The sequence below is a fragment of the Varanus komodoensis genome, unplaced genomic scaffold (genome assembly GCF_004798865.1).
Source record: "Varanus komodoensis strain SLA01 unplaced genomic scaffold, ASM479886v1 scaffold68, whole genome shotgun sequence".
Lineage (NCBI taxonomy): Eukaryota > Metazoa > Chordata > Lepidosauria > Squamata > Varanidae > Varanus > Varanus komodoensis.
The window spans coordinates 857,447-883,233 of NW_025336321.1; the positions used below are offsets into that span (position 1 = coordinate 857,447).

The 25,787-nt window shown below is 39.9% G+C and overlaps 1 protein-coding gene across 8 annotated transcripts in view; it reads right to left on the reverse strand.

The window, feature by feature from the left end:
- Positions 1 to 10,697: 10,697 nt before the first annotated feature.
- The window catches only part of OSBPL3 (oxysterol binding protein like 3), a 106,428-nt gene continuing 91,338 nt past the window's right edge, over positions 10,698 to 25,787 (reverse strand). For all 8 annotated transcript variants that reach the window (XM_044450698.1, XM_044450696.1, XM_044450701.1 and 5 more), the window contains 7 exons: positions 24,555 to 24,618; positions 23,393 to 23,471; positions 22,666 to 22,810; positions 22,300 to 22,444; positions 20,692 to 20,818; positions 19,641 to 19,763; positions 10,698 to 19,025 (listed from right to left, as the gene is read on the reverse strand). In XM_044450698.1, coding sequence (XP_044306633.1) covers positions 18,929 to 19,025; positions 19,641 to 19,763; positions 20,692 to 20,818; positions 22,300 to 22,444; positions 22,666 to 22,810; positions 23,393 to 23,471; positions 24,555 to 24,618 — 780 coding nt within the window. In that variant the 3' untranslated portion in view covers positions 10,698 to 18,928. The remainder of the gene's footprint in view (positions 19,026 to 19,640; positions 19,764 to 20,691; positions 20,819 to 22,299; positions 22,445 to 22,665; positions 22,811 to 23,392; positions 23,472 to 24,554; positions 24,619 to 25,787) is intronic.

Sequence of the window (25,787 nt, forward strand, 5' to 3'; positions counted from 1 at the left end):
GGGTAGGTGCTGGAAAAATCTGCGGCTATCATGGTAAAGGACAACACTTCTTTAAACCACACAGAAAGCTTCAGTTACAGTACAGTAATGCAAGTAATGCACAAATTTGCATATCCTAATTTACGTGTGTGTGTTTTAAAAGACCATGTCTCCTAAAGATATTCCTATTTGTACATGGAGATATATGGCCAAACCAGAGTATTTCTTTTCAAGGAAAGGGGAGACCTTCAGGCAGAAGACTCAAGGGTGGGAGGCAGCACATGAGCCACATGTGGGGAAAAGGCCAGTCAATCCAAGGGGATGGTAGAGATCCCTGTACCTTTACCTCAGATTGGTGGGAAAGATGGCCTCCTGTAAAATCAGGGATCCAGGCCTAGAAAGCTGCCCCTTAGTAGAATCGAATACCTTTATAAAGCCCACATGAAGATTCCCCAAACCATACAGGTGTTGTCATCTTTGGGCAGAGTCCTACATAAAGTCAACCCTTTGAAGCTGTCAGGGGTCTGAAGGCGATTTGAGTCACAACAGGAGTCCCGTTCATGTCAACGGCTCTCCTTTTGAGTAAGCGACTACCCTGAGAATTGGCCTCACAAAGCTATGGCTCCGCATGGCTGCCCGGGCCTTTCCCTGCCAACACACATTCCTCCTATACGTACACGCGCGTGCGCCCAGAGCCATCTCTCGGAAGGGAGGACGCGTGTGTGGGGGAGCAGCATGCTCCGCTCTCCCCCCGCCCCACCTCCGGCTCCTTCCGGCCTTCTGCTTCAGTCAAGCCGGGGGAGGGGGGAAGCGGCGCGCCCGTAATGGCCGTTTCAGGCGGGGGGGGGGCGAGCGGAGGCCCCAACGGCCGCCTGGCGCGCGGCCGGGGCAGGGCGCCTGCTCCACTTGTGTGCGTTTCGTTCCGCAGCCCGGCTCCTGCCTAAAGGCGTCCCCGTGTCAGGATTCAGCTTAGCTCGCTCTGCGTGTTGGGGCTGCTTTTGTGGCCCTGGGTGTCAACAGAGCGGGCCCGCCACCCGAAGGAGCCTCTGAGCTTCCGCCAACGGAATCTGCCCTTCCCTTTGGGAACGCTAGAGCGACCCGGGCGCAGAGCCACCCGAGTCCTCTTTGCTCGGGGATTCACGCAGTCTTTTGAATACAAGCGGGATTTTGTCCCGAGTAAGTATATCTGGTACATTAGTCTTACTTAATGGGTTTTTTTGTTTGTTTCAAAGGAGAAAGAAGACAGTTCTTTCTACTACTTTTTATTTCATCCACAATATCTGCACCCCGCCTTTCTCCTTCCTGCTCCGCCCCTCACCAAAAGGTGGCTTACAGCATAAAACGGTGTTCCGTAAAAGACAATAGTGCAGCGACGCTGATCATTTATTTTATTTTATTTTTATACAGCCCAATAGCTGAAGCTCTCTTAGTGGTTTAGTTTTATGGCAATTAAAACAATTTAAACACATAAGAGAGCAGGACACACAGCATAAACAAGTAAATTTTAAAACTTGTTAAAAATAATGCAACAGAAGGGCTTTTGTTCATGTAACCAAGTTGTGTACATGTTGATCAGTTTGTGTGTACCTAGGCTGTAGAGTACCTTCCTCCCAAGAACTCCAGCTATATAATTAGTTTATATAATGAAGCATATAGTTTAAAAGTTAGCATTCTACAAAAACTGCGCAAGTTTCCAGTTCCATCACTCCCAATAACCAAAGTGTTGTTACTGGACAGGTGGCTTGAGATGGGAAGAGGGATTTCTTGTGCATGAGGATGATCTGTCAGCTGCACAGAGCAGGATCAACTCTCAAAGACAGCACAAACTGCTGGACAGTTCAGGAAACAGTAGCTGCATCATAATCTTTCTGCTGCCAGTAAAATTTGGCAGCATCAAAAGTAAGTTGAAGGCTCAAGCCCTCATCTTTATTGTCATAGAATCTCCTAAATGGAACATGAATATGAATGAAAGATTCTGAGAGGTATCTGTTAAAAACAACATTCTTGGAAGAACTACGGGGGCCTTGAATTGGATAAGATCTTTGGATGACCTAATTTAAAAGCAGAAGACCTTTCTACTTCAGATTTAGGGAGATCATAGCTTCTAATTCCTTAGGTCAAATCACTCCACTGCTTTACAAGATTCACAACTGCCTAATAAAACAAATCTCAGTGAATATTGGAAATTATGCTGAAGTTGCTTCCTTTCAGTCTAAGTCCCAAAAGAGAAGGAAGAAATCTGACAAGAAGACTGAAGAGTACGTAGCAAAGACAGATTGGCTGGTTATCCTGATACTCCTTTAATCCAGCAATGGGTTGGTTTGGTTTGGTTTTGTTGTTGTTGTTGTTTTGTTTTTTTACATCTCATGGTATCACACCACATCCTAGCAGTAAAGGAATACTCTGCTACAACTTGTTTGGTAATAAAAATCACTGGTAACATTAATCTGAAATATGGTGCATAATGGCAAAAGGAGAAGGGTACGGCAGAGGATGAGGTGGCTAGATGGAGTCACTTGGGCAGTGGGTGTGGGGTTGGGTGGACTCAGGGATGGTGGGGGACAGGAGAGCCTGGAGGAATGTTGTCCATGGGGTCATGATGGGTTGGGTATGGCTTTGCGACTAAACAGAAATGGTGCATAACAGACCATGTTTGAAATAATTAAAGAGCTGGTCGCAATGCCACTTTGAGTATAATTCCTTTCTATGAACTAGCAATGGCATACATGGTTGTTGTGAAATGGTCTAGTGCAGTGACAGAGAACCTTTTAGACGGCGAGTGCCCAAACTGCAACCCAAAATCCACTTATTTTTTCACAAAGTGCCAACACTACAATGAAACCTGAAAACTGAGGTTTTAGTTTAGAAGAAACACCTCACAGCCAGTCCAAGCAAATATATATCCCTGGCAATGCACTGATCGGCCATGTGTAAGTTTGGACGAGTCACGGCTGAGTCGCAGCTTGTGACATTGCCTGGCATGGCAACTCCTTTCTGAGCATGCTCAGGGCCCATATGTGCGCTGTTATCCGATGCTCGGCTGCTGGAGTGATGTGGGGGTGACTTGACTTTCATGCCAAGAGAGAGGGCTCTGCTTGCCTGCTGTGGCATGTGTGCCATAGGTTCGCCACCATTGGCTTTTTCTGCACAGCTCATCATTTCTGCCATTCTAAACACATTCCAACCATCAAAATCATGCCAGGACACCTCGTTTTTCTAACCCTAACCCTACCCTGGTGCACACCCCTAACCCTAATACAGGGGTAAAGTTCCATGGAAAAGAGGGAGATTTTGAAAAGGCCTTCCTTGAGTAGCTTTTTCTGCACAACTCATCATTTCTGCCCATTCTAAACACATTCCAACCATCAAAATCATGCCAGGACACTTCGTTTTTCTAACCCCAACCCAGTGATGCTGAACCTTTTAGAGACCGAGTGCCCAATCTGCATCCCAAAAACCACTTATTTATTGCACAGTGCCAGCACTGTAATAAAACCTGAAAACTGTTTAGAAAAAACAACTCACAGCCAGTTCAAGCAAATATACATACATACATATATATATATATATATCCTTGGCAGTGCACTGATGGGCCATGCGAAAGCTTGGACGAGTCCTGGCTAATGAGTCGTGGCTTGTGACATCATTGCCTGCTGCTGCTACTCCTTTCCGAGCATGCACATGGCCCCTATGTGCGCTGTTATCCAATGCTCCACTGCTGGGGTGATGCTGGAGCGACTTGTCTCCCATGCCGACAGAGAGGGCTCTGCATGCCCTCTGTGGCATTCGTGCCATAGGTTCGCCACCACTGGTCTGGTGTGTATGATCCTGGTAGGACAAAATGTATGGTTAGCTCAATCATGTTAGGATATACCTGATCTAGAGCAGGGGTAGGCAAACAGTGCTCATGGAGGATGCCCTGGGCTTTCAAGTTCTCACCTGTACAATCATATCTGCTGGGAAATAGTGCATATGGTTTTTTGCAGAATCAGGCTTTCAAAGGAATCTGAATATTGATATTTTACTGGTGGAACTGCTACACAAGAGAGAAAAACAGGAAATAAATCTAGATTCTGTTGGATATTTAATTCTTGTAACATCTCCACCCCTTTGATGCCTTGCTATCCTCAGTTGGAACAACGTACCTTGCTGAAAGGCTTCCAGAAGCTGAAATTTCTAGTTAACATCTAATGTCTTTAGCAAAACTGAAGGCTGTATCGCATGGTTTTTCAACCTGTCAAAGAGAGACTGTTCTAGGTGTTCTGTTGCTATTGACAGGTTTAATCAAGGTTGTATAAGTGGTTTTTGTTTTAATTTTAGAACTGTGATAGGATTGAAACATGTATATTCCTCACTTACAGAATCACTCACAAAAGGTGCAAATAAATTGAGAAGCACTTGGGAAACAGTAGAAATAGAAAGAATTAGTAGTTAGGCAAAGTCAGTTGACTTGCCCCAAGATTGACCCAAGGCATTTTACTGCCTGAGATGGAATGAAAAATCAAGGTGTGTAATAATTAAGGGCAGGTAGTTATTTTGCCACCCAAGGCAGAAAATCACACATGTGCCTCTTCCCTTTCCTGATGGTAAAAATAGAATAAAAATGAATGAAGCAGCTAACAGTATGCTGTTCTTTCATAGCACTTCACATCAGCTGCCTGAGGCGGCTTAAACTCTCTGGGTCAGATCCAGACTAAGCCTGCAATCCTATATGCTTTTTCCTAAGAGTAAACTTCAATGGGACTTCCTTCTGAATCGACATGTGAAGGATGTCACTGTAAGTCACACTTCAGTTCTTTTGAAATCAGTGAACCTGAAAGTGGTTGAAACCATGGTGGTTGTCCAAGGGATTTCAATGGCACTAAAACAAGACTAACTTGAAGTATAGCCCTATATATCTCTACACAGAAGTGCCACTGAGGTCCGTTAAGCTTATTTATTTATTTATAACATTTCTATGCCGCACCCATCGCCGAAGCCTCAGGGCGGCTCACAAAGAAAACAAAGCATAGAATAATATTAAAAATTTGGAGTTTCTCGGTGATAATATAAAACGATTAAATAAATCACCGATTAACAATTAAAATCTCGTTTAAATAAAAAGGTCTTGGCCTGGTGCCAAAAAACAAACAACAACGGCGCCTGGTGGACCTCTCTGGGGAGCGCATTGCATAGATGGGGCACCACCGCAGTGAAGGCCCTCCTCTGGGTACTCACCCTCCTAATATCCCTCACAGAGGGCTCCCAGAGAAGAGCCTCCCCTGCCAATCTCGGGGCGGGAGGGCATATATGGACACAAGCGCTCCTTTAGATAACCAGGTCCCAAGCCGTTGAGGGCTTTATAGGTGATAACCAACACCTTGAATTGGGCCCGGACTTCAATGGGGAGCCAGTGAAGCTGACGGAGAACTGGGGTTGTATGAGAACAATGCCCAGTCCCCGTCAGCAACCTGGCAGCTCTGTTTTGCACCAATTGAAGTATCTGGACCGTCTTCAAGGGCAGCCCCACGTAGAGCGCATTACAGAAATCTAATCAGGAAGTTACCAGTGCATGTGTCACAGTCGCCAGACAGTCGTTCTCCAGGTAGGGATGCAGCTGATGGATCAGCCAAAGCTGAAGGAAGGTGTTCCTCGCCACTGCTGTTACCTGAGCTTCTAATGTCAGCTCTGGGTCGAGGAGCACTCCCAAGCTGAGAACCCTGTCCCTAAGAGGGAGTGCAACCCCATTCAGGACAAGGCCCAGGTCCCCAGACTCGAAGCCCGACCCACCTACCAACAGGAGCTCCGTCTTGTCTGGATTGAGCTTCAGTTTATTGGCCCTCATCCAGCCCATTACCTCGGCCAGGCACCAGTTCAGTACAGCCACTACCTCACCTGGATTAGTTGAGAATGAGAGGTAGAGCTGGGTATCATCAGCGTACTGATGATTCCGCAGCCCACACCTCCTGATGACCTCTCCGAGCGGTTTCATGTAGACGTTAAACAGCAAAGGGGACAAAATGGATCCCTGCAGTACTCCATGGCATAGCTGCCATGGCGCAGAGCCATAGTCCCCCAGCACCACCTTCTGGAAATGGCCATTGAGATAGGAGCGGAACCACTGCAAAGCAGTGCCTCCAACTCCCAATCCCGCAAGCCTATCCAGAAGGATATCATGGTCGATGGTATCAAAAGCAGCTGAGAGGTCCAGGAGAACCAACAGGAATGCACTCCCCCGTCTCTCTCCCTGCACAGGTCATCATACAGGGCGACCAAGGCAGATTCAGTACTGTACCCGGGTCTGAAGCCGGACTGAAATGGGTCCAGATAATCAGTTTCATCCAAGAGTGCTTGGATTTGTCCAGTAAGTATCAGGCTGGATTTGATTTAAATCCCTATCAGCAAGACTAGATTTAAATTGTAGTTTTATACATCATTTGCACACATGCCTGCCTTATCTGTAGGTATAGGAACTTAAACTATTTCCAAATTGTGTCGCTTTTACGGTCTGTTGCCATTATAGGTTTTCTCCTCCAGGAAATAATAATATGATAAACTTCTGGCTGTAAACAAAAGATCCAAAGACTTGTGGAGCATTCTGCTCAAAAGATTTAACTTTCATTTTTACTGCTTGTCCTTCCCTCTTCACATGTAGCTTCTTGTGCACCGCTATTCTACTCCCAACAATCTTCTTCTGTTCAAACCTTAGCACTTAAGAAGTAAGTGGTTGATTCTGAGTGCACATATTTCCAAACGAACAATGGGATTAAGGTCTTTTTCTCAACTCTATATGTTTATTTTATAACATTTTTGCTTTGAAGAAGAGGCATGTGATTTTTGCAGGCACAAATTCAGAGATTTGAGAATTGTAAAACCAATTTTGAGAATTGTACACCCAGTATCTTTGATAATATTATCTAGACAGAAAAATTGCCCCAAAATCTTACAGAAACCTTTGGAAGAGCATGACATTGTGAATGGATTAATGGAATCCATTTACAAAAAATTGATCAATATACAGCCTTAAGCTACATAATTAAACATTATTTCATGATGAATTACCTTTGAAATATGATGTATCGTAAATAGAAAACTAGCTTTAGAGAGATTTTTCCTTGAAAAGCATCTAATTAAATACCCAATTTAAATTTAAAAAACTGAATTAAATTTTTAAAAATCTGATTTTTTACTTAAAACAAAACATTGATTTTTATCCACCTTGGTAACTATGTACAGTCTGACTCCAACCCCACTGCATTGGTTTCATGGGTCCAAGTGGTGGGTTTGCCAAAATGAAAAATTAGGAAGCAGTTCACTAACTGCATAAATCAGTGAAACTCTGTGGTAACTGGAGTGCATGATCAATGAATGACAGGAAACTCGCTGTCCTGTTGGTATCAGCAACTGATATGATTCCAGCTGGCACCAGCATAGGCATAGTTTGTGCAAATGGGTAAAAGTTCATCTTGCTAAGAGCTATGCAATTTGAAGGCCCCTTTGAGGTTGCAACAACCTGGTACAGGCCCTGCAGTGAAGTGATCTTAATCCGTTCAGGATGAATTGATCGATTGCTCAACTACTTCTGGTCATTTTAAAATCAAGGGAATTCAAATTAACAGTTAAGGGAATACAAACCTGAGAGTAATTTTCCAGTTTTAAAATTGGAAATGTTACTTCCATGTGTCAGAGCATCACTTCTCATTTGTTGTACACAGTGTGATGATGATAAAATACCACCAACCGCATGATCCATTGTGGTTGCTCTGTTATGATCTGTTACCACCATCCATTGTGGTAATCTTCCTGGGAAGTCAGAGGATTATGGGCATCCTATTGAGGATGGGAGGTGTTTAGAGGCAAAGATCACCATGGCTTGTGAGGAGGAGATCAAGGAGGGCAGACAACGTTAAGATACATCATAATCCAACGGAGCCTCATTGCTCTCCACCTCCTCGAACACTCCCCCTCCTCCACCCTATGCTGGGGTCCTAGGTCATTCTTCCAGTCTACAGCTGGAAAGAAGGGCACAGGAAGCTGCTCCAGTGTCAGAATCCCAGCTCCAAGCTCAGAACATGTTTCTAAGATTGGAGCTGGAACTCCAAATTTTCCTATGGCTATCTAGTTTCTCTCTAGAAGTCTTAGAATTGTGTCCCAAATGAATCAGGTGGAGGTGGTGGTGGTGATTTTCTGAGCTCTTCACAAAAAATGACAAATGATAGAATGTAAGATAAGAACACATAGTGTTCGTTTTGCATTATGTAGTTTTGACTGTTTTGGGGGTATGATACTTACCCTTATTTTTGTCCATGAGCAAATTGCCCAGTAATCTTACAGAAACCTCTGGAAGAGCATGACATTGTTGTCAGAGAACAAGTAAGGTATAGTGGTTAAGAACACAGAACTTGAACTCAGGTGATCTGGGTTCTAATCCCTGCTTGGCCATGGAGCCAATTGGATGACTTTGGGCCAGTTACAGACTCTCAGCCTAACCTACCACATTGGGTTGTTGTTGTGTGGATAAGATTGAGAGCAGCAGGAAGGAAATGACACAAGCTGCTTTGAGTTTGTATAAGAAGAAAAGCAAGATATAAATCTAACAAATAAATAAAATTTGCCTGTGAACAATAGAAGCCATATTCAGAAATAGAAATCAAATTGCATCTTTATAATCAAAGTTTCTCAACTGCATATGAATTAGGCATAAATAGGTATCTTCTTTCTTGAGAATTCACTTTTATTATATGAATTTAGAGTAAGATGTGTGTTTTGTTTCTGATGTGCCTTAAAAATTTGTTTCAGCAGTATTTTGTTAAGGGACATCTGGCTTTATTCATGTTTTATTAGGAACCACCTGGCTTTTGTATTGTTCAAGCACTTCAGCCCTGAGGGTTTAGTCATCAGATTTTAAAAGCATCAAATGAAAGGTCACATGCTCATAGGTGTCATGCCATGTTACTTTCAGTTTAAATATTTGGTTTGGATTACAGCAGATGTCAAACACACCAGTGCTTTTTTCCTTTTCCAAGTTTCTTGAAAAGCAAAAGCAATCCAGCATTATTCCTAACAACATAGGATCCCTCATGGTGCCCGCTAAACCAGAGGTGTTCATCCTCTTTCATCCCAAGGCAAAGCACTCAGGTGGGGTGGAAGGCTAAAGGAGTGTGCCAGAAGTGCATAACTGCCAGCATACTTTAAGCTTAACTAGCCAGTAACTAAGTCTTAGAATTTCAACTTTTTAATTTCAACTTTTTAGATGGGCTGGAGGAAATGTGTGAAATCTGAGAAGCCCCTAAATGATCAGTGTTGCAGGGTAAGAGGGAAGAGCCAGAGGAACTCTGGAAGTCTAGAATGGGACCCCAGGCAGGCCATACTGAGATGCAGGCATGAGGTCCTGCACCCCTGCTCTTATTGTTGTTAATTATGCATCCTACTCCTTGCAGCTGGAGCTCAGTGCTGTCTGGGAAATGGTGAGGTTTCTGAGATTCACCTATTCTAGTTGGGTAGCAAGGTTGAATTCCCTGCACACTGTAGCAGGAAATCTCCCATTCTTGGCCTGATGCTCTTCCATATATCGTTTGAGCAGAGTGAGGACCACTGATGCCTGGCATCTCAGTACCTCCTCTACAGTGCATAGACGATTGGGCACAATATAAATTTTTGCTGTAGGCATGACTCAAATTTAGCTCCATGTACGATTTGCTTTTTGCTCTACTCTTGCAACACTCTACAGGTGACATCTAGTGGCTACATGCAGACATTAAAGAAGTAATTCTTCAATGTTTTATGGTTTTATAATATGTTTTACTACATTACTGTTTTATATTTTTAACCTTTGTCTTGTAAACCATAGAGCTTTGGCTAATGGGAAGTGAAGAAATGCAATAAAAATTTCGTAAAGGCAACACAGACAAGGCATAAGGTTAGGGTTGGATTAGGAAAAGACTGTTCTAGGCTACCAAAGTAATGGGAAGCACGGAAAATAGCCTGGGAGTGAGCCAGGGATGCATCTTTGCACTCATTGTTACAAGCTGGATATGTAGACCATGCAATTCATGCTGGTACCTGGCAGTCTACAGCCTGGTAGGTGTCAGGTTAGGCCATTCCATCAGTTTGTTTATTATGAATGGTATTGGAGGTCCTTGTAAAGGCCATAAAGTGGTATAGAAAGCTTTTATGAAATAAATATTTCTGTATCATACAATAAACACAGCTCTCTTGGCATGTCACAGAATGGAAGTAAAATCATAAAATACCGTATCATTCTGGACTATGGGGATGGGAGCATATTTTGAGCCACTTAGAAATTCCACTTCTAGCCATCAGTATATTACCCTGGAATAACTTAACCTTTAGATAATTTAAGAATAAAACCAGTCAGAGTGTCTTATTTGAAGGACTTGCTTATCTCTTTAGTTTGGTTCATTGGCAGGGCTACTTTCCAGCTTAATTAAGCCTGTCTGCAATCCTACAAAGCTGAGTCCAATCTTACACCACACAAAATCTGTAGAATGTTATTATCTGTTATAGGTTGGAATTTTTACAGCCTGGTCTCTCTGCTTCATTAGTCCAGAGAGTAGGCAGATGTTATGGGAAACAGTTGAGCATTTTCCATTGGCAACATGTAAAAAGATAATATCCTCAGGCAAATGAAAATATGATGCATCAGGCTTCCAGCTGTCCTGTTCACTTGCAAGGCATCCTTCCAAGAATGGAATTTTAAAAAACAAAAGCCTGCAGCGTATTTAAGATGTAATATTTATTAACATCTAACTGAATCAGTTACAGGGATAACACACATTGTATTTCACACAGTAAGATGAGCCAGAATGGTTACAGTTATTACTTCATATAAAAACAAAGAACAAAACAAAGAAAACTGGAAGACAATAATATTGCAACTAGGAAAACAGTCATATAACGTGACAGTCATGTGAGGCTAACCATAATGGTAAGAGACAGTCCATTAGCAAGTTCAAGTCAATATCTTCTCAGTTAAAAATAAAAAAAAACATTGTGTGCCATGACGTTTTTATTTGAACAAATATTTGTAGCAGATATGTAATAGTCTCTTCTGAAATACAACTTGAAAGACTAAAATGTGAGAGGATCAGCCTGATTCTGAAAGGGTAACAACTAGAGGTAATGCCTGCTGAATCACTGGGAGGTTAGGGCTTCTCAAAAGTACATGAGAACAGCTTTCCCAACCAAGTGCTTTTCAGATGTGCTGGACTACTAGCGCCATCATTCACAGCTAGTGAGACTAATGATCATGCTGAATAGGGACAATCAGAGCTGCCATCTCGCACAGCTGGAGGGCACCAGGGCAGGGATGCTTCTTCACATCAATAGCAAGGGGGGTGTGTGTGTGTAAAGACTAAAATCTCTCAAAAGAAAATTTAATACTTTGCTAAAGATATAGCAATTACATAGAGAAAGGGAAAACTAGATTTATTGCTCTTGGAATTAGGAGGTGAAAGATACTGAAAAATCTGAGCAAAAAACTTAATACGATAGTGAAGAAGGTGATCATTGACAGCCTGAAAGCTAGTGTACATTTAGCTTTCATGATCTTAAGAAAGTCTTACAAAAGCAGGGACATGCTTCATTCCATCACCTTCTAAGATGTTTTGTTTTTGCACTCTTACAGAAAATACAAGTACAATAACTCCAAAAAATGTTATCCAGATGGAAGCAACTTTCTTTGTTCAGTGTTTTTTCTGTGTAACACAGGCTAACAGTGAACTACAGAAAAGAGTACTGGACATAGAAAAAGCAGGGGAGTTACTCAGCCAATATATTAAGGCTGTACCAGCCCCAAACTGGATAGGTTCTGTAACCTCTTGTATGATTTATAATCTGAATATATAAATAGGTCATAATTATGATGGGGATATGATATGCACAGGCAGTATGTGCATATCATAGATGGAGACATGATTGTGTGTCACCCATCATAGCATGGTTGATAAGTACATCCAGACAAATTTAGCAATTTTCCATGTCTTGAAGCAATTTAACAGCAGTTTTAGTATTGGAAACGTATTCCAAGTTGTCCTGCTCGACAATTCTTTTACACCAGTATTTATGCTAATGCTCTGTCAGTGTTGTACAGACAGTAGTACCTGAATTATTCATTCCAGAAATAATAGGACAGAGAGACAAAATATTAGATTATCAAACAGCAGAAAGCAATTTCTAGACAGGGTGATGATTTTAGGTCATTTCACCAGCAAAAACAGCTTGCTTTGAGTACAGACACAACAAAGTTAATTGAAGTAGTGCCAAACAAGCCCCATATCCCCAAGCATTCAGAAGTGTTTGAAAAGGAAACATTCTGTGTCAAGGAAAATTATCAGAAAACGTGCAAAATGGGCACATTTGAATGATCCAAAAGGTGGCAAAAAAGGAAAGACAGTGCAGAATTGGGATAGGAAAGGGCATTGTAGGGCTTCTTCTAACCCACCTCAGGCCCCATGGAGCCTAAACTCTCAGGAGATACTCCCCACTCAACGTTTCAGCACATCCATGAGGACATTTACGAGTATTTTAATACAAGAAAATTTAGCTGAGGATTTCTTGTGCTTCATTCCAGATGCATAGCACAGCAATAATTGAGAATACTAATTTCAGAGGAGCAAGCTCGCTTGCTTGCTCTGTCAAGGGGATGGCTTAAGTAGTCAGAAAAGATATTTGCTCATGAACAGCCAGAGGGCAAGAACATGAGCTCTAATCGTCAGAGCAGATGACATGAAACTAGTTAAGTATCATACTGACTACAGTGCTGAAGCTGAGGGAATGTTAGAACCCTGAGCTGTGTCCAGCTTTCAATTGGTTAAAGCTACACATAGTTAAACATTTGGTATCCCCTGTATCTCAAAATAATTCTTTGTCCCATATGAACTTCACTGAGGGGCTTATGATCTACTGGTGAAGCTCGGTGCCAAGTTCTTCCTTAAGGAAGATTAAGCTAGCATCCACATTCCGCAAATGTGGAATGCTGCCATCCCAGAAGACCATCTTCGTCCCTGCTATCTTCTTTCTGCTGTCTTTTAGTACTTACTAGGAAGTTTTTTACTGTTGCTTTTATGCAGTTTGAAATTTGAACTGAAATGCTTTGGTTGTAGGGATATACAAATATGATTAAATCTGTTCTGTGTTTTGTTGATTGTCAGACATCTTTTGGCCCATTGGCCACTCATTGACAAAACTGGATGCCCACACTAGAATTTTGTTTTTGAAATAACTAATTCACACCAGCACATTTTAAGAAGTGCACACTTGTGCTAATGCCCATTAAATACTGTGAATTAGTATAACTCCCCTACTCCCAAAGAGAAGAATCAGTCCATAAATCCACGGAATCTGCATGACTTGGAAAATCTCGGTTAAAGAATCTGCAGGTTGGAGTCACAGAAATCCAAACTCACTTGAACCTTTGCAGATTTCTGCATGAATCCTGCCTGTTTGTTGGGCTTTTGACTGCATTTGCAATTTGTTGTAAACAATGTTGAGAGAAACTTTTTTGTTTTAATCCATTTAAGCCATCCCACAAATGCTATCCATAGTACTATACTAACTTGTTAATTTCTTTCAGATTCAGAGAGCTGGAATATCTTTACAGATTATATATTCAAACTTTTAAATGAAATGCAGTTAGATGCCTCAGTCCAGTGGTCTATTGCAGGGAAGAGTCAGTCTCTCTTGCTTGCTCTTGCGTGCACATGTGTGCGCATATTAACTCCAGCATGCACCTTCTCCCCTACCAGAACAGTTTCCACAATCATTATATTTTCAGATTAGGGTCTTTGTGTACATTAGTGCATTGTTAATGTGATGCTGACTTGATGCTTAGAATCTGTACACTAAAGCATTTTTGTCACAGTAAAAGTGTTGGAACAAAAAGTCCAGTTTCTTTAATTTTAAATGAACTGAAATGCATACTTTGTCATAAGGTTTCTGCTTTCAAGATCAAAGACCTTCTGAACTCTGGAAAAGAACAGAGCATGGTACTTTCATCACAGGTATTGGAGAAGATAGTGTACAAATACAAGGTTAAAAAGAAAACTTAATGTGCATGTAGCTGTAGAAGAACTGCTCCTAGATAAGAGAGAACAAGAAGGAATCAGACCAAGGATAGGTGTTTTGAGCCACTTCTTGAAAGCGTTATCCTTATATAAGATATGAAAGGTGGGAGGAAAATTCCTATGAGAAAGTTGTCAGAGGATGAGGTAAACTATAAAAGCATTGTTCTAATTAAGTATTGTGCAGTTCCAAGGTGTTCTGCCTTACATGTGTAATGATTTGTTGATTACCTTGCTGTCCCTCTAGTCTTAATAAATATTACTGATTTGCTTTTCTTTACTCCATTTGGCCCATTTCATGCAGGATCTGACACAGACCTAGTACATGAATTGTTGTTCCTCTTGTACCAATGCTGTGATTCTCTGTGGAATAGTTCTAATCAGCAAGGAAACTAAAAATCCTTCCAGTGTGGAATTGTGTTGTCAAATTATGAGTCAGACTTGTAAATGCCCTAAAACAGTGTCCAACATACTGCAAGTGAGAACTTGGTGCTAAGAATGACTGATTGTTAAATCTGTTTTATGTATGGTTTGAGGGTTGTCAGGTAACTTTCATTCTGTCATCTGAACATTGGCAGGATCAGAGTTTGTTACCTGAATTTCTTCTACTTGCACTGACTTGTACCAGCATTGATGCGGATGAGCACGAATCTTCCCTACAGTGTGAAAAAACAGTTCCTAACTGCAAATACTGGAAGGTTAATCTGCCTAATGTTCAGAGTTACCATGCTGGTTTCTGCTTGCTCTGGCTCTGTATGCCAATATTTCTCTTGCTATTTGGAGAATAGATCAGGCTAGAGATATTCAAGAAGATAACAAAATAGGCAACAAACCGTTCATTTCATATTATCACCCCTTAAGGGTAAAAAGGACTAAGTTACATGCGATAACAGGTTATTCAGCCTGTGATGCAGTGTATTTGGTCAACTGGTATATAATTGTTCATCACTCAGCTCCTGTTCTGTATATGAAAAGCCAAGTAAACAATGAAATTAACATGGAGACACATGCAGGGCCATATCCTGCTGTGCCAATTGGCACTATGCAAGAAGTCACTTAGGCTTGTGCAGTGTAATTGACTGACATGGTAGGAGACTGCCATTCTGACTCTATGGGGTCTTAAAATACAATAGACAAATTCTAGCAAACAAAACCTGAAGCAACAAATAGACCAGTTTTCCCTTTTTGAATCCTGGAAACTGATTTCTTCTGGAGCATCCAAATGATTAATGCATGTATTATGGTAAGCCCTGGCTCATGAACAAGCAATGTACCCTTTTTTAAAGCTGCATTAAATATTAAAAACTGCATTTGGGTTGCACACTGTATGAAGCAGCAAAAAACAAAAGAAAGTAGCATTTTCACAGATAACCACCACCAAGCATCCAATTCAGGGGAGCTTCTGAAGGACAAGGCAAAATTAAACAATCATTCTTAGCTGGGCATTAAAATGGTTTTAGGCAAGAAAGGACATATAAGCATATTAATTGTATGGTATGACACAGTTGTCCAAATATTGAAGGATTTAGGAAATAATTTTATGTGGAGTCAAATTAAATATAAATAAATCCAAAAAGAAAAACAATGTGAATGATATAAAATCATTCAGGAGGAGTAATTATAAAGGAAACTACAAAAGGTTTAGGAACTCTTTATCAGGAAAATAATAATACTGTGACGTGTGCCATATTGCTATATAGAGAATGGTCAAATAAACTTAGGATTTTGTTGAGATATTGGCAGCAACTTGTCTTGTGAATACAAGAAGGTAGGGTCAAAAAGAAAATTACAATAATTATGTGCCAAGCAGAACAATCGTAATATAATCGATCAACCATCCACTGAAGTTACCTTGCAATAGTGACACCACTGCCCTAGTGGAAGGGGAGGTATATAGCATGGAATAGGCACGTCAGAGAAATCTGCCACATTAGTTTGGTTGTCTCCGAATTTGACCTGTGGGTTCCTCAGTGGACTGGCTTTTCCCAAGTCACACAGATTCCATGCACTTATGCCCCTGCTTTTTGTAATGTTGCACAAATTTAGTAGTGCAACCTATGCAAAAAACATTTAAGCCCTGAACATGTGCATTTCACTTCATAGACTAAAGTATGAACATGCACATTTTGGGAAGACCTGTGCATTTTTCGAAGTGCATGTTTCCATAAATGCATATGAACTCATTTGTACAAAAATCATTTCCATCAGGGAGTAGATGATGGGACAAAAGAACTTGAAAATCTGCAAAACACAGAAAAACTTTAATAAATTCTGTACATTCATACCCTGAAGGCCCCAGTTATACTCATGGAAATGTCAGTGGGCATAACTCCATCATTAGTAGTGTTCTCATTAGCAATAGATAATGTTAGATTCCCAGTGGTAGATATGGGGAATGGGACAGGGCCCTGGAACTGTTCTTAAGTGGGGCTATCCTGGTATGAGAACTTTTGCCTACACCCAGGCACAGGAAGGACATTTTAAAAAGATGCTGAGGTGGGCTGACAGGGCCAAGTGGCAATCCTACCTTCTATTATTCACCTAGGCTGGTACATGTTTGCTCTTTTGCTGCCCACTTAGACTTGCTGTATCACTTAATAAAAAAGAAATGATGCAGTTGTATTCTCCAAATACTCTAATGAGGCAGCACATAACTTGTTATGCTGAAAGACAGGAATGGAATTATGCTCATGTAGGATCTTCTAAAAAATAAACTGAAACATTTGTAACTGAGGACAGGTTTTGCTGAATGTTTTACTAGAATGTCAGTGTTTAGTCCAATACTGGAAAGGAGGTGGGAGCACTGAAACTGCAAAGGAAGATTTAAACTGGAGATTATGCAAAGTTTTTATATGCTTTTCATATTTCACCACTACGTTGATGTGCACCTGTAAATAAATCAAGTATCTTTAGATACAGCTGACTGGTGAACTTTGTACTATGGTATACGTACGTTATCAATAATGTGATAATTGTATCTCAGACACCTTGAATCTAAGCACACTAGCTATGTTCTCAATGTCTCTTGCTGCACTAGCAGACACACCAATCTGGCCTGCACAAGCTCTCCAATTCACTTATTTGAAAGAACAGCCCTCTGAGCATGTGTCAGATATACTTGCATGGTGGCATAAAAGTGATTTGGAGCAGCCTTCCCATGCAGGAGCTCCAACAGGGTATTGAAATTAATGGATTTTACATCCTGATATAGCACTAGGAAGCAAGTCATGTGCTGTGTACCAAGAAGCAGATGAAATCTACAGAAGAAAGCATTCGATTCTGCAACCCAGTGACTTTCCCTCCTTGATTTGAAGGCAATAGATCTGAAACAAGGTTGTGTACCGAATGTTATTTTTGAGCACTGTTTTCTATTAAGCAAGGTATTATATACTATAGTAAAACTGTGACTGAACAAAGAAACAAACCAAATGCCTTCCACTTCCATTACAGAATGCAGTTTTGTCTGTTTTGAATTATTGTTTCAGCATGTGACGTATGCTCATGAAGAGATTAGAATACGTACAAAGGACTGGGGAAAACATATAACCGTTTTAGTGCAAGACAAATATTTACCTGAACACAAAACAGTTAAAGGAAGATAATATATTCCATACATTTATCTAAGGCAGATGGTCAGCTTTTTAAAAATACAAGGTATTAAATATGCTGCTCAGAAGAGGTAGAAAATACCAAAATCTTATTTCAGAAAACATCTATCTCTTAACACAATTAGCTACTTTGCAAAGAGTTAAAAAGAAGAGCTTTTCTATTGTCCAGCAGATTTTTTTTTGTTTTAGAAACAAGCCAGGAGAATAAAATAAAGAAAAGCTCATATTCTATAAGGATTTGCTCTAATTAAAGTCAGAACTGTACTTCTTCAATTTAATCATTTTTACCAACATTTCTGGCTTAGAAGTACTGTGTTAATAGTACAATCCAGCAAAATATAGTTGCTGGCAACCAACTCCCATCTATTTGGTTCTATGAGATTTTACCCACAACTAAATTTTTGTTGGATTGTGCCCTAAAAATTTAGTCTACACAGCATTTGTATATATTATATGGTACAAACTTGGAACACAATCTACTTGGACATTCGCATGCAAGCCTTGCTGGAATCTACTATGGTTCAAGTGCCATTCATCTCAACAAGGATTCAGAGGAATTCCCAAGTGAGAGTGCCCTTTTCTGTAAGGCAGTAGACCTTCATTACTGCTACCACTTAATGCTATTTCTTAGAATAGGTTATCCAATTGTGTAAAAATACTATGTTACTAATGGCAGAATCCTATGTGTTTAAATAGGAAAAAAGCCTACAGCTCCCAGCATGCCCTAATCAAATGAGTTGTAGACATTTTTCTGTCTAAACATGCATAAAATTGTGCTTTAAATATTTTATTTTATTTTATTTTTTAAAAAAAACACCTCCAAAAAGACTTCAGCCATAAGCTGGAATCTTAGGCAAAAGACATAATAAATAAACTTCCTTCAGCTTTGGTAGTTTCCTGACATAATGGAGAATCAGTGGCAGCCAGTTTCAGTAGCACAAGTGAGAGCTGCTATACTGTCTGTCACACAACTTGATAAGGCATTTAATCTGAACATACATTATCCTTTGGAAAAAAAATAGTGTTTAAAGCATCTGTCTCTTTTCCCTCCCCTCAGAAATAACATTCATCAATTTTTATTAAATAGCATATGTAAAGAAAGAGTTTTTGTACATTCAAACAAATCATGGCTACTATCAAAATAGCAAGAGACTCGGAACAAAGTAACTGTGCATGTCAAAAATCTAAACTGAGCAGGAGTTTAGAATATCGAAGTGATATGCAGCATTTCTTTCCTTATAAATTATAATTAGAGAAAATGTCCTCTTCTCTTGTCCTTTTTCACCACAGGACAGGATTATCCAGCTTGGAAAAACCAGGATTTTTTCTAAGTTCTAAGTAAGTGCCATTGCTGACCCAGGATTCGTCTTCAGATTTCCTGTCAAACAGTGAACACAGAATCTTTGTTCTCCTGCTATCTTAAGTCAGCTACCTCTTTGATGCTAAAGATTCTTGATTTTGTGGTGGAAAATGGGACCATACTTAACAGAAGTTACCCATGGATGAAAGCCAGGGCATACTGCCCTTAGTCAATCCCTGCTCCTGCCAGTAGGACTACATAGGAACTATACTTCACTAGCCCGTCACCACATCTTTTTATGGGGTAACTCTTATGCTATATTCTCCCAAAAGAGAATTTATTCCCCAATTTTCCTTGACCAAATTGGAAATGGCATACAGGGAATTCTCTGGTAGTTTCCGTTCGAGCACAAACCATACTAGCATGGTTATATCTCATGCACCTTAGATTCTGGCTTCTTGCAACATGTTTTCAAACTAGCATTCAGCTATCTCAACATAAGAAAACAACTTATTTTGGTCTCCCCCTACCCCACCAACTCATCTTTCTAACCATAAGACTCAAAAATGTATTAAGTGATGTGAACAATAAATCCCAAAGCTAGGTCTCATACCTTTCTTACTGCATCATATACCCATCACATTAATAGACAAATATTGTAGCATGATAATATGCCATCTTCTTAAAAATCACCTGAAAAATCTAGGCTGATGTTCCATATTGTTTTCTTCTAGAACTTTCCGCCGCTCTCTTTGTAGCTGTTCAATTCTCTGTTTTTGTATTTCTGCTCCTTCAATATTCCCTTCTTCTAGGAGCCTGCCAGAAATGCAACAGCACAGCATTACTGATGTGTTTCTCTCACTTTAGTGTCCATTAAGCCCTCCTGAAACAGCTAGTTTTGTTTTCTTGTTTTTAACCAACCACCACACTTGGTTAAACCCAGATCCAACCACTGCTACGGACTGTAGATTAGGTAGGAATATCAGTTTGTGAGGAAACTCATTTGGTGGAGAGATTCTAGAACTGAACAGAAATTAGAAACACAGAAAGAAGGAGTCTCCTGGGCAATCTAGTTTGATCGTCTGGCTCCAAACATCTCTGCTCATGTAATACCCAAAATGTGGTTGTTCAATCTTCCCTTGAACACCGTCAATGATGGGGTCCGCACCACCTTCCTTGGAAGCCCATTCCATATCCTAGGGGTCCTAACTGCCAGGAGGTACATCCTGACATCCAATGTGAAATCTGGTTCTTCAAGCTTTGCGCCTAATTGAAGGAAAGGACCTGAGCAGCTGATGAATTTTTCAGATTTGGGTAAATATCATCACTTCCCTCTTTTACTCCTTTCTAAAGGACCAAAAGAATAGATTATTTTACTCCAGGGCTGCCGCCTGCTTCTAAAGCAGAGTTAGACAACCATTTTGGCAATTTGAGATGGTTTGACAACCATTTTGGCAACTGTCCTGGGCACCACCACAAAATGGCTGCTATGAAAAGTATGTCAAAGGACAGGTAGTCTATCCAAAGTACTGAAAACAAGGCAGAGATCTTGTCTGAGGCCCCAAATCACTAAAGATCCTTTGAATCCATTGTTTTGAGTACCAACAAAAGCCTATTTCACAGCAAAATGTGGTAACTTTTTTAAAGTGTCTGAGGCTACACTGATGCCTGATGATGCTCAAAAGAATGAAGAATAATGAATGCTGCCATTGCATGTAATCAGCTGTATGACATGAAAAATTACCTTTGGTCTGGTCTAAATCGTGTGTCACTAGATGGTAACAGTGGTCTAGTGACTGGGTCCAATTCATTTAATTCTAATGCAAATTGAGTGAAACCATACCACTGTTCGTAATCTTTAGGCATTGGATCTGCAAAAAAAAAAAAAAAGTTTGTCCCCAGATAAAGATTATGATAAGATAAAGACTGTCCCCCAGATTGCTGTTTTAGTCTCCTTTTTAGCTTGTTTCATTGTAGTTCTATTTACTGAATTAATTTTTAGGATTTCTCCATGTTTGTTTTGTTCTATATAAATGGAAATGCAAAATATAATTTTCTTAAATAATTTTTGTACACAGAAGACAGAATATAAATGTCTTAATTAAGTAAAATATACATATCCATTGGCATGCACAGTATTCTCACAGACACCCAAGTGAAAGGATTTCAATAGTTTAGTGCAGATACACTGCTGCCATACTTTTATGCTGGAGCTAGATGGAGTCACTGAAGCCGTTGGTGTGAGCTTAAGTGGACTCCGGGGGATGGTGGAGGACAGGAAGGCCTGAAGGAATGTTGTCCATGCGGTCATGATGGGTCGGACACGACTTCGCGACTAACAACAACAACAGCAATTTCTATTGCTGAAATGGTTTTCTCTTTTTAAATTATTTTTTGTTTGCATCTTTTAAATTTTGTTTAATTTTAACTATCATTCACTTCTCAGAGAGCCTTAGCTATTATTTATTATTTATTTATTTAAAACATTTCTACCCTGTCCTTCCTGATAAAACTTCTCAGGACGGCTTACGATAATTAAAAGCAGTGATAATAACAGAATTACAATCAATAGTAATAAAACATAATGGCAAAACAATAATTAACATTCAAATCCAACAAAACTAAAGAAAGAAAATGCAACTGAATCTTTAAAACATCTAAAATTCTTAATATGATGGTTAAATAAAAAGGGTTTTACCTGGTGCCAAAAAGAGTATAAAGTCTTGGGTATAAAAATATTATTGGGTATAAAAATAAGGAAACGCAACATAACTATATGCTAACTATATACTATACATGGTTTGTTGCCTTAACCTTGCTAAAGATTTCAGATGTTCAGTGCAGGTATAGAGTAACCTGTGAAGGTTTGCCCTTGGAGACCAGATTGTCATCTTATTAACAGGCAGGCTAGAGAGACTTAGTCATTTAAACCATTGTTTCCACAGTTCATATAGTTTATATCCCAATTTGCATTTAATCCTTCAGAATGGTTTGGATATTTAGATGAAACAATTTACCATCATTAAGCTTTCTGTCTGCATGTGGCCAATAACACCATTTTTCCTATGAAAGAAATGTCATCTACAAAGGGTATCCTTTAAGAAAAAGCATCAGCCAGACTTAATCTTGACCTGTCTGGATTGTCATTTATGGAAAATCATTATCAAGTTCTCTGATACAAGACTTCATCTATGGCATAAGATATACATAATATTGTGAAGTACTGGGCAGAAATGTGCTAAAATTAAACATGTCTATATTCTAGGGAAAATGAACAGAAGAATGTAGTTAGTGAGTGTAACGTTTCTAACATGAATAAAAACAAAATACTAATAGCCAAGTGGGCACTAACTTGCTCTCCAGATGCAGTTCGCTGAAGACGATGATCCACAGTATATACTCTCATGCCATTTTCCAAAAAGACGATGTACTACTTTTCCATTTTCGTCAAAAACACTGCCTTCAATTTCATGAGCATTGTGATTCCAGTATTTTGTCTGAAGGTGGATTTAGCAAAATCAAAATTACTTTAAAGGATCAGAAAAAGATATTCTACTTTAGAAGTAGCAAAAATCATTATGTCAGTAATACAATCTTACAATCCTAGTCAACATCCTGATTGCCCAGAAAATTCTTGGTAATCCTGTTTGCCTTTTACATTAAATATATAGAACAACAAGACAATCTGAATATTTACCAAAGTAAGTTTGTAAAGTACCTTTACAAAAGTAAGCTTGCAGTGACAGCTGTTGTCATTCATATTCTTGATTATGATTTCTCCATAGTGTTCTATCCATCGCTGTCCACTTAAGATATTGTGAATGCATGATGTTACCTTATTCCATTCATAATGATCCCTAAAACTAAAATAAAACAGCAAATGGTATGTCCTGAAATTGATAACATGCAGGTTTTGAAAAATGTTCAGCTCAGATGCTCGGAATATTCTATTTAGATTCCCTTCAAGACAAGAACAAGGTAAAAGGTGTCTCGTGATTTAAAAAAAAGCTTTTGCACATATATAGTTTCCCTCCATCCACCCCACAAAAACGGGAGGGCTGAATTAACATACTTCAGAACTACTAGTATTTCACAAACGCTTCACAAATAAGAGGGCCCACAGTAGTGGTCTAGCACACGTTGCATGCAGAAATATTATGATAGTTGTATATATAGATAGCATCAGGTTGGGGAAGGCTGATACAGAGATTCTGCCCATTGGAACCCTTGAGTAACTTTTAGATATCACATCATCATCTCAGGTTAACTACCCACCAATTTACCCTGAAGATGACCCCTAGTTAATGTATGACATAAAAGTGTTTTTGCCAAGAAAGAACACGCAGTTGCTTGACTGGTTTGAGACAGCCTCTGCAGAAAGGTAAGGGCAATTCATTACTGGCATGATAGCCCAGTATCATCATGCATGGTATTAGAGAACTTACGCTGGCAAAATTACATGAGTTGTACCAATTGGCACAATTTCCATGGATTTCCCCCAGAATTTGTTTTTCCACCTGATATCTGAAATAAAACAAAAAAGCAACAAAATTACAAGGGTCCTGAACTGTGTAAGACTTTATAGGCTAAAATTAGCACCTTGAATTAGGCTTGGAAATTAGCTAATGAAAGTTGGCTAGAATTGATGCTATATGCTCAAGACCATCTGATCATTATTAATCTGACTGCTGCTTTTTGCACAACCGTTTTCAAGGACAGTCCAATATACATAAATGTATTGTGGTAATGTAACTTGGAGGTTTCCATCCAGTTTAAAACAAATGCCATAAAGTTATGAAAATAAAAACAGAGTAAAGTAATGGCAGCAAAATCCATGCTTGTGGGCACATGTTTACTGTACCAATGATTTCCTTTTCTCATAAAACTATAAAAGAGATCACTGGGGATCACTGGGGGCAATGGGCAGTATCCTATTCAACACTGCTGCCAAGATAAATCAGGTTGCTCGATCATAAATGACCTCTAGTGAAATGGCATTTGTACTGGTGTTGCAATAACCTTTCAGGAAAGACACATCACACCAGCAAATGCTACTGGCATTGTGCCAGATGCCACTTACACTAACACAGGAATGCAACAATTATTGTACACCTTGGCCTGAAGGTGTACCTCCCCGCACTCCCGATGTTTAGCACCTGCCATGGCTAAAAATTGGGAGGGAGAAGAAAGATGCTCTAGGAATATGTCTATAGTTCCTGCCATGGAACAGGAAACATTCCTAGAACATTTCAGGAAGCAGCAAATGAATGTTCCTGCCTACTTTCTAGGATGATCTATGAATGAAGTTCCTGTTCTATGGCAGGAACCATACAGCCTATCTTAGAGTGTTCCACCACCATCACCCCTTTTGTGATTGTACTGGGTGGCTGGTGTGCACAAGACCAAAACTATTGCTGCTGGGCTGACTGTGAGCCACTTGGCTGGCGCCCAATGCAGCCCCTGGAACAGAACCGCCTAGTACAACTTAATTCCTGCTAGTGGTAGTATTGAATGAGATAAAACTCTCAGTCTGAAGCCTGCCTAATAACTACTTCTTTATATCATATTCTTAAAGTGGTGGTATTCAATGGTAAGTTAAAGGGTTACCTTGCCAAAACACAAAGTTATCTGATTCAGCATGACATGCAGATATAGGTGGGTGATGACTGACCTAAAATGAAGAGGAAAGGAAGGTTACAAGCACATTTACAAATGTCATTTATTTCTTTGCTCATATTTATTTCTTCTGCATTGTTCAAAAGGTTTCATTTTCCTTTTGACCACAAGAGGGAGATTGCAAAATTAAAACCATGGATGAATAAAACAATACATAAAGACAGCTCTAAAAACAAAACAATAAGAGGGAATTGTGAAATATTCATCTTTGAAAAACTGGTAATGATTCTTCATTTATATTTTGTTGGGAATGTGGGCTAAGATTGCTATGATTCTGTTTGCACAGTGGAGGGTAAAAGGCATCTATCAACAAAAGAGCAAAATAACATATGCAGGAAAAAATGCAATAAAGGAAATGCAACTCTTTCAAAAGTAATGAATACCTACCATTCTATTAACCTCAAAAATTTGAAATTTTGCAACCTCAAGGATTCAAAATTTCATTGAGGAAGACAACATAAAGGACTCCTGAGTCAAAGTATCTCCTTAAAAAAGAAAGTATCTTTCTCTGTAACTTGGCATTATCATATTGATTCACTTCAGTCATTAACTGGGGAAAACCCAAAATAAATAAAATTCAAGTCACAGGGAAACAAACACACATGAGGGGAAAATACAAGAAAGAATATTTAGAGACTCTTAGAATACTACAGTCAGAAGGGGCCAGTAAGGCTCAGTACAGGATGCCAAGTTGAAGCATCCCTAAACTTTTGTCTGCCCAGCTATATCTTGAAGACCCCAGAGTGGGAGAGCCCACAACCTCCCTATTTGTTATTGGTTCCATTGTCCTATTGCTTGAAGTTCAGAAGTTTTTCCTGATGTTCAATAGGAATCTGACTTCCTGAGTCCATTTTCCATGTCCCAAGGCCTGGAATCACTGAGAAGAGATTCCGTCCCTCATCTGTGTATAACCTTTGAATTGGTATCATATCTCCCCACAGTCTTCTCAAAGCTAAATATGCCCACTTCTTCCAGTCTCTCCTCACAGGGCTTTGTTTCCAGTCCTCTTATCATCTTTGTAGCCTGCCCTTGAATGTTTCCTAGTTTGTCTATATCTTTCTTAAACCGTGGTGCTCAGAACTGGATGCTCTACTTAAGATGAGGTCTTACCAGTGCTGAGTACTGCACTAGTACTTCATGTGAGTGGGAAGTGTTATGTCTATT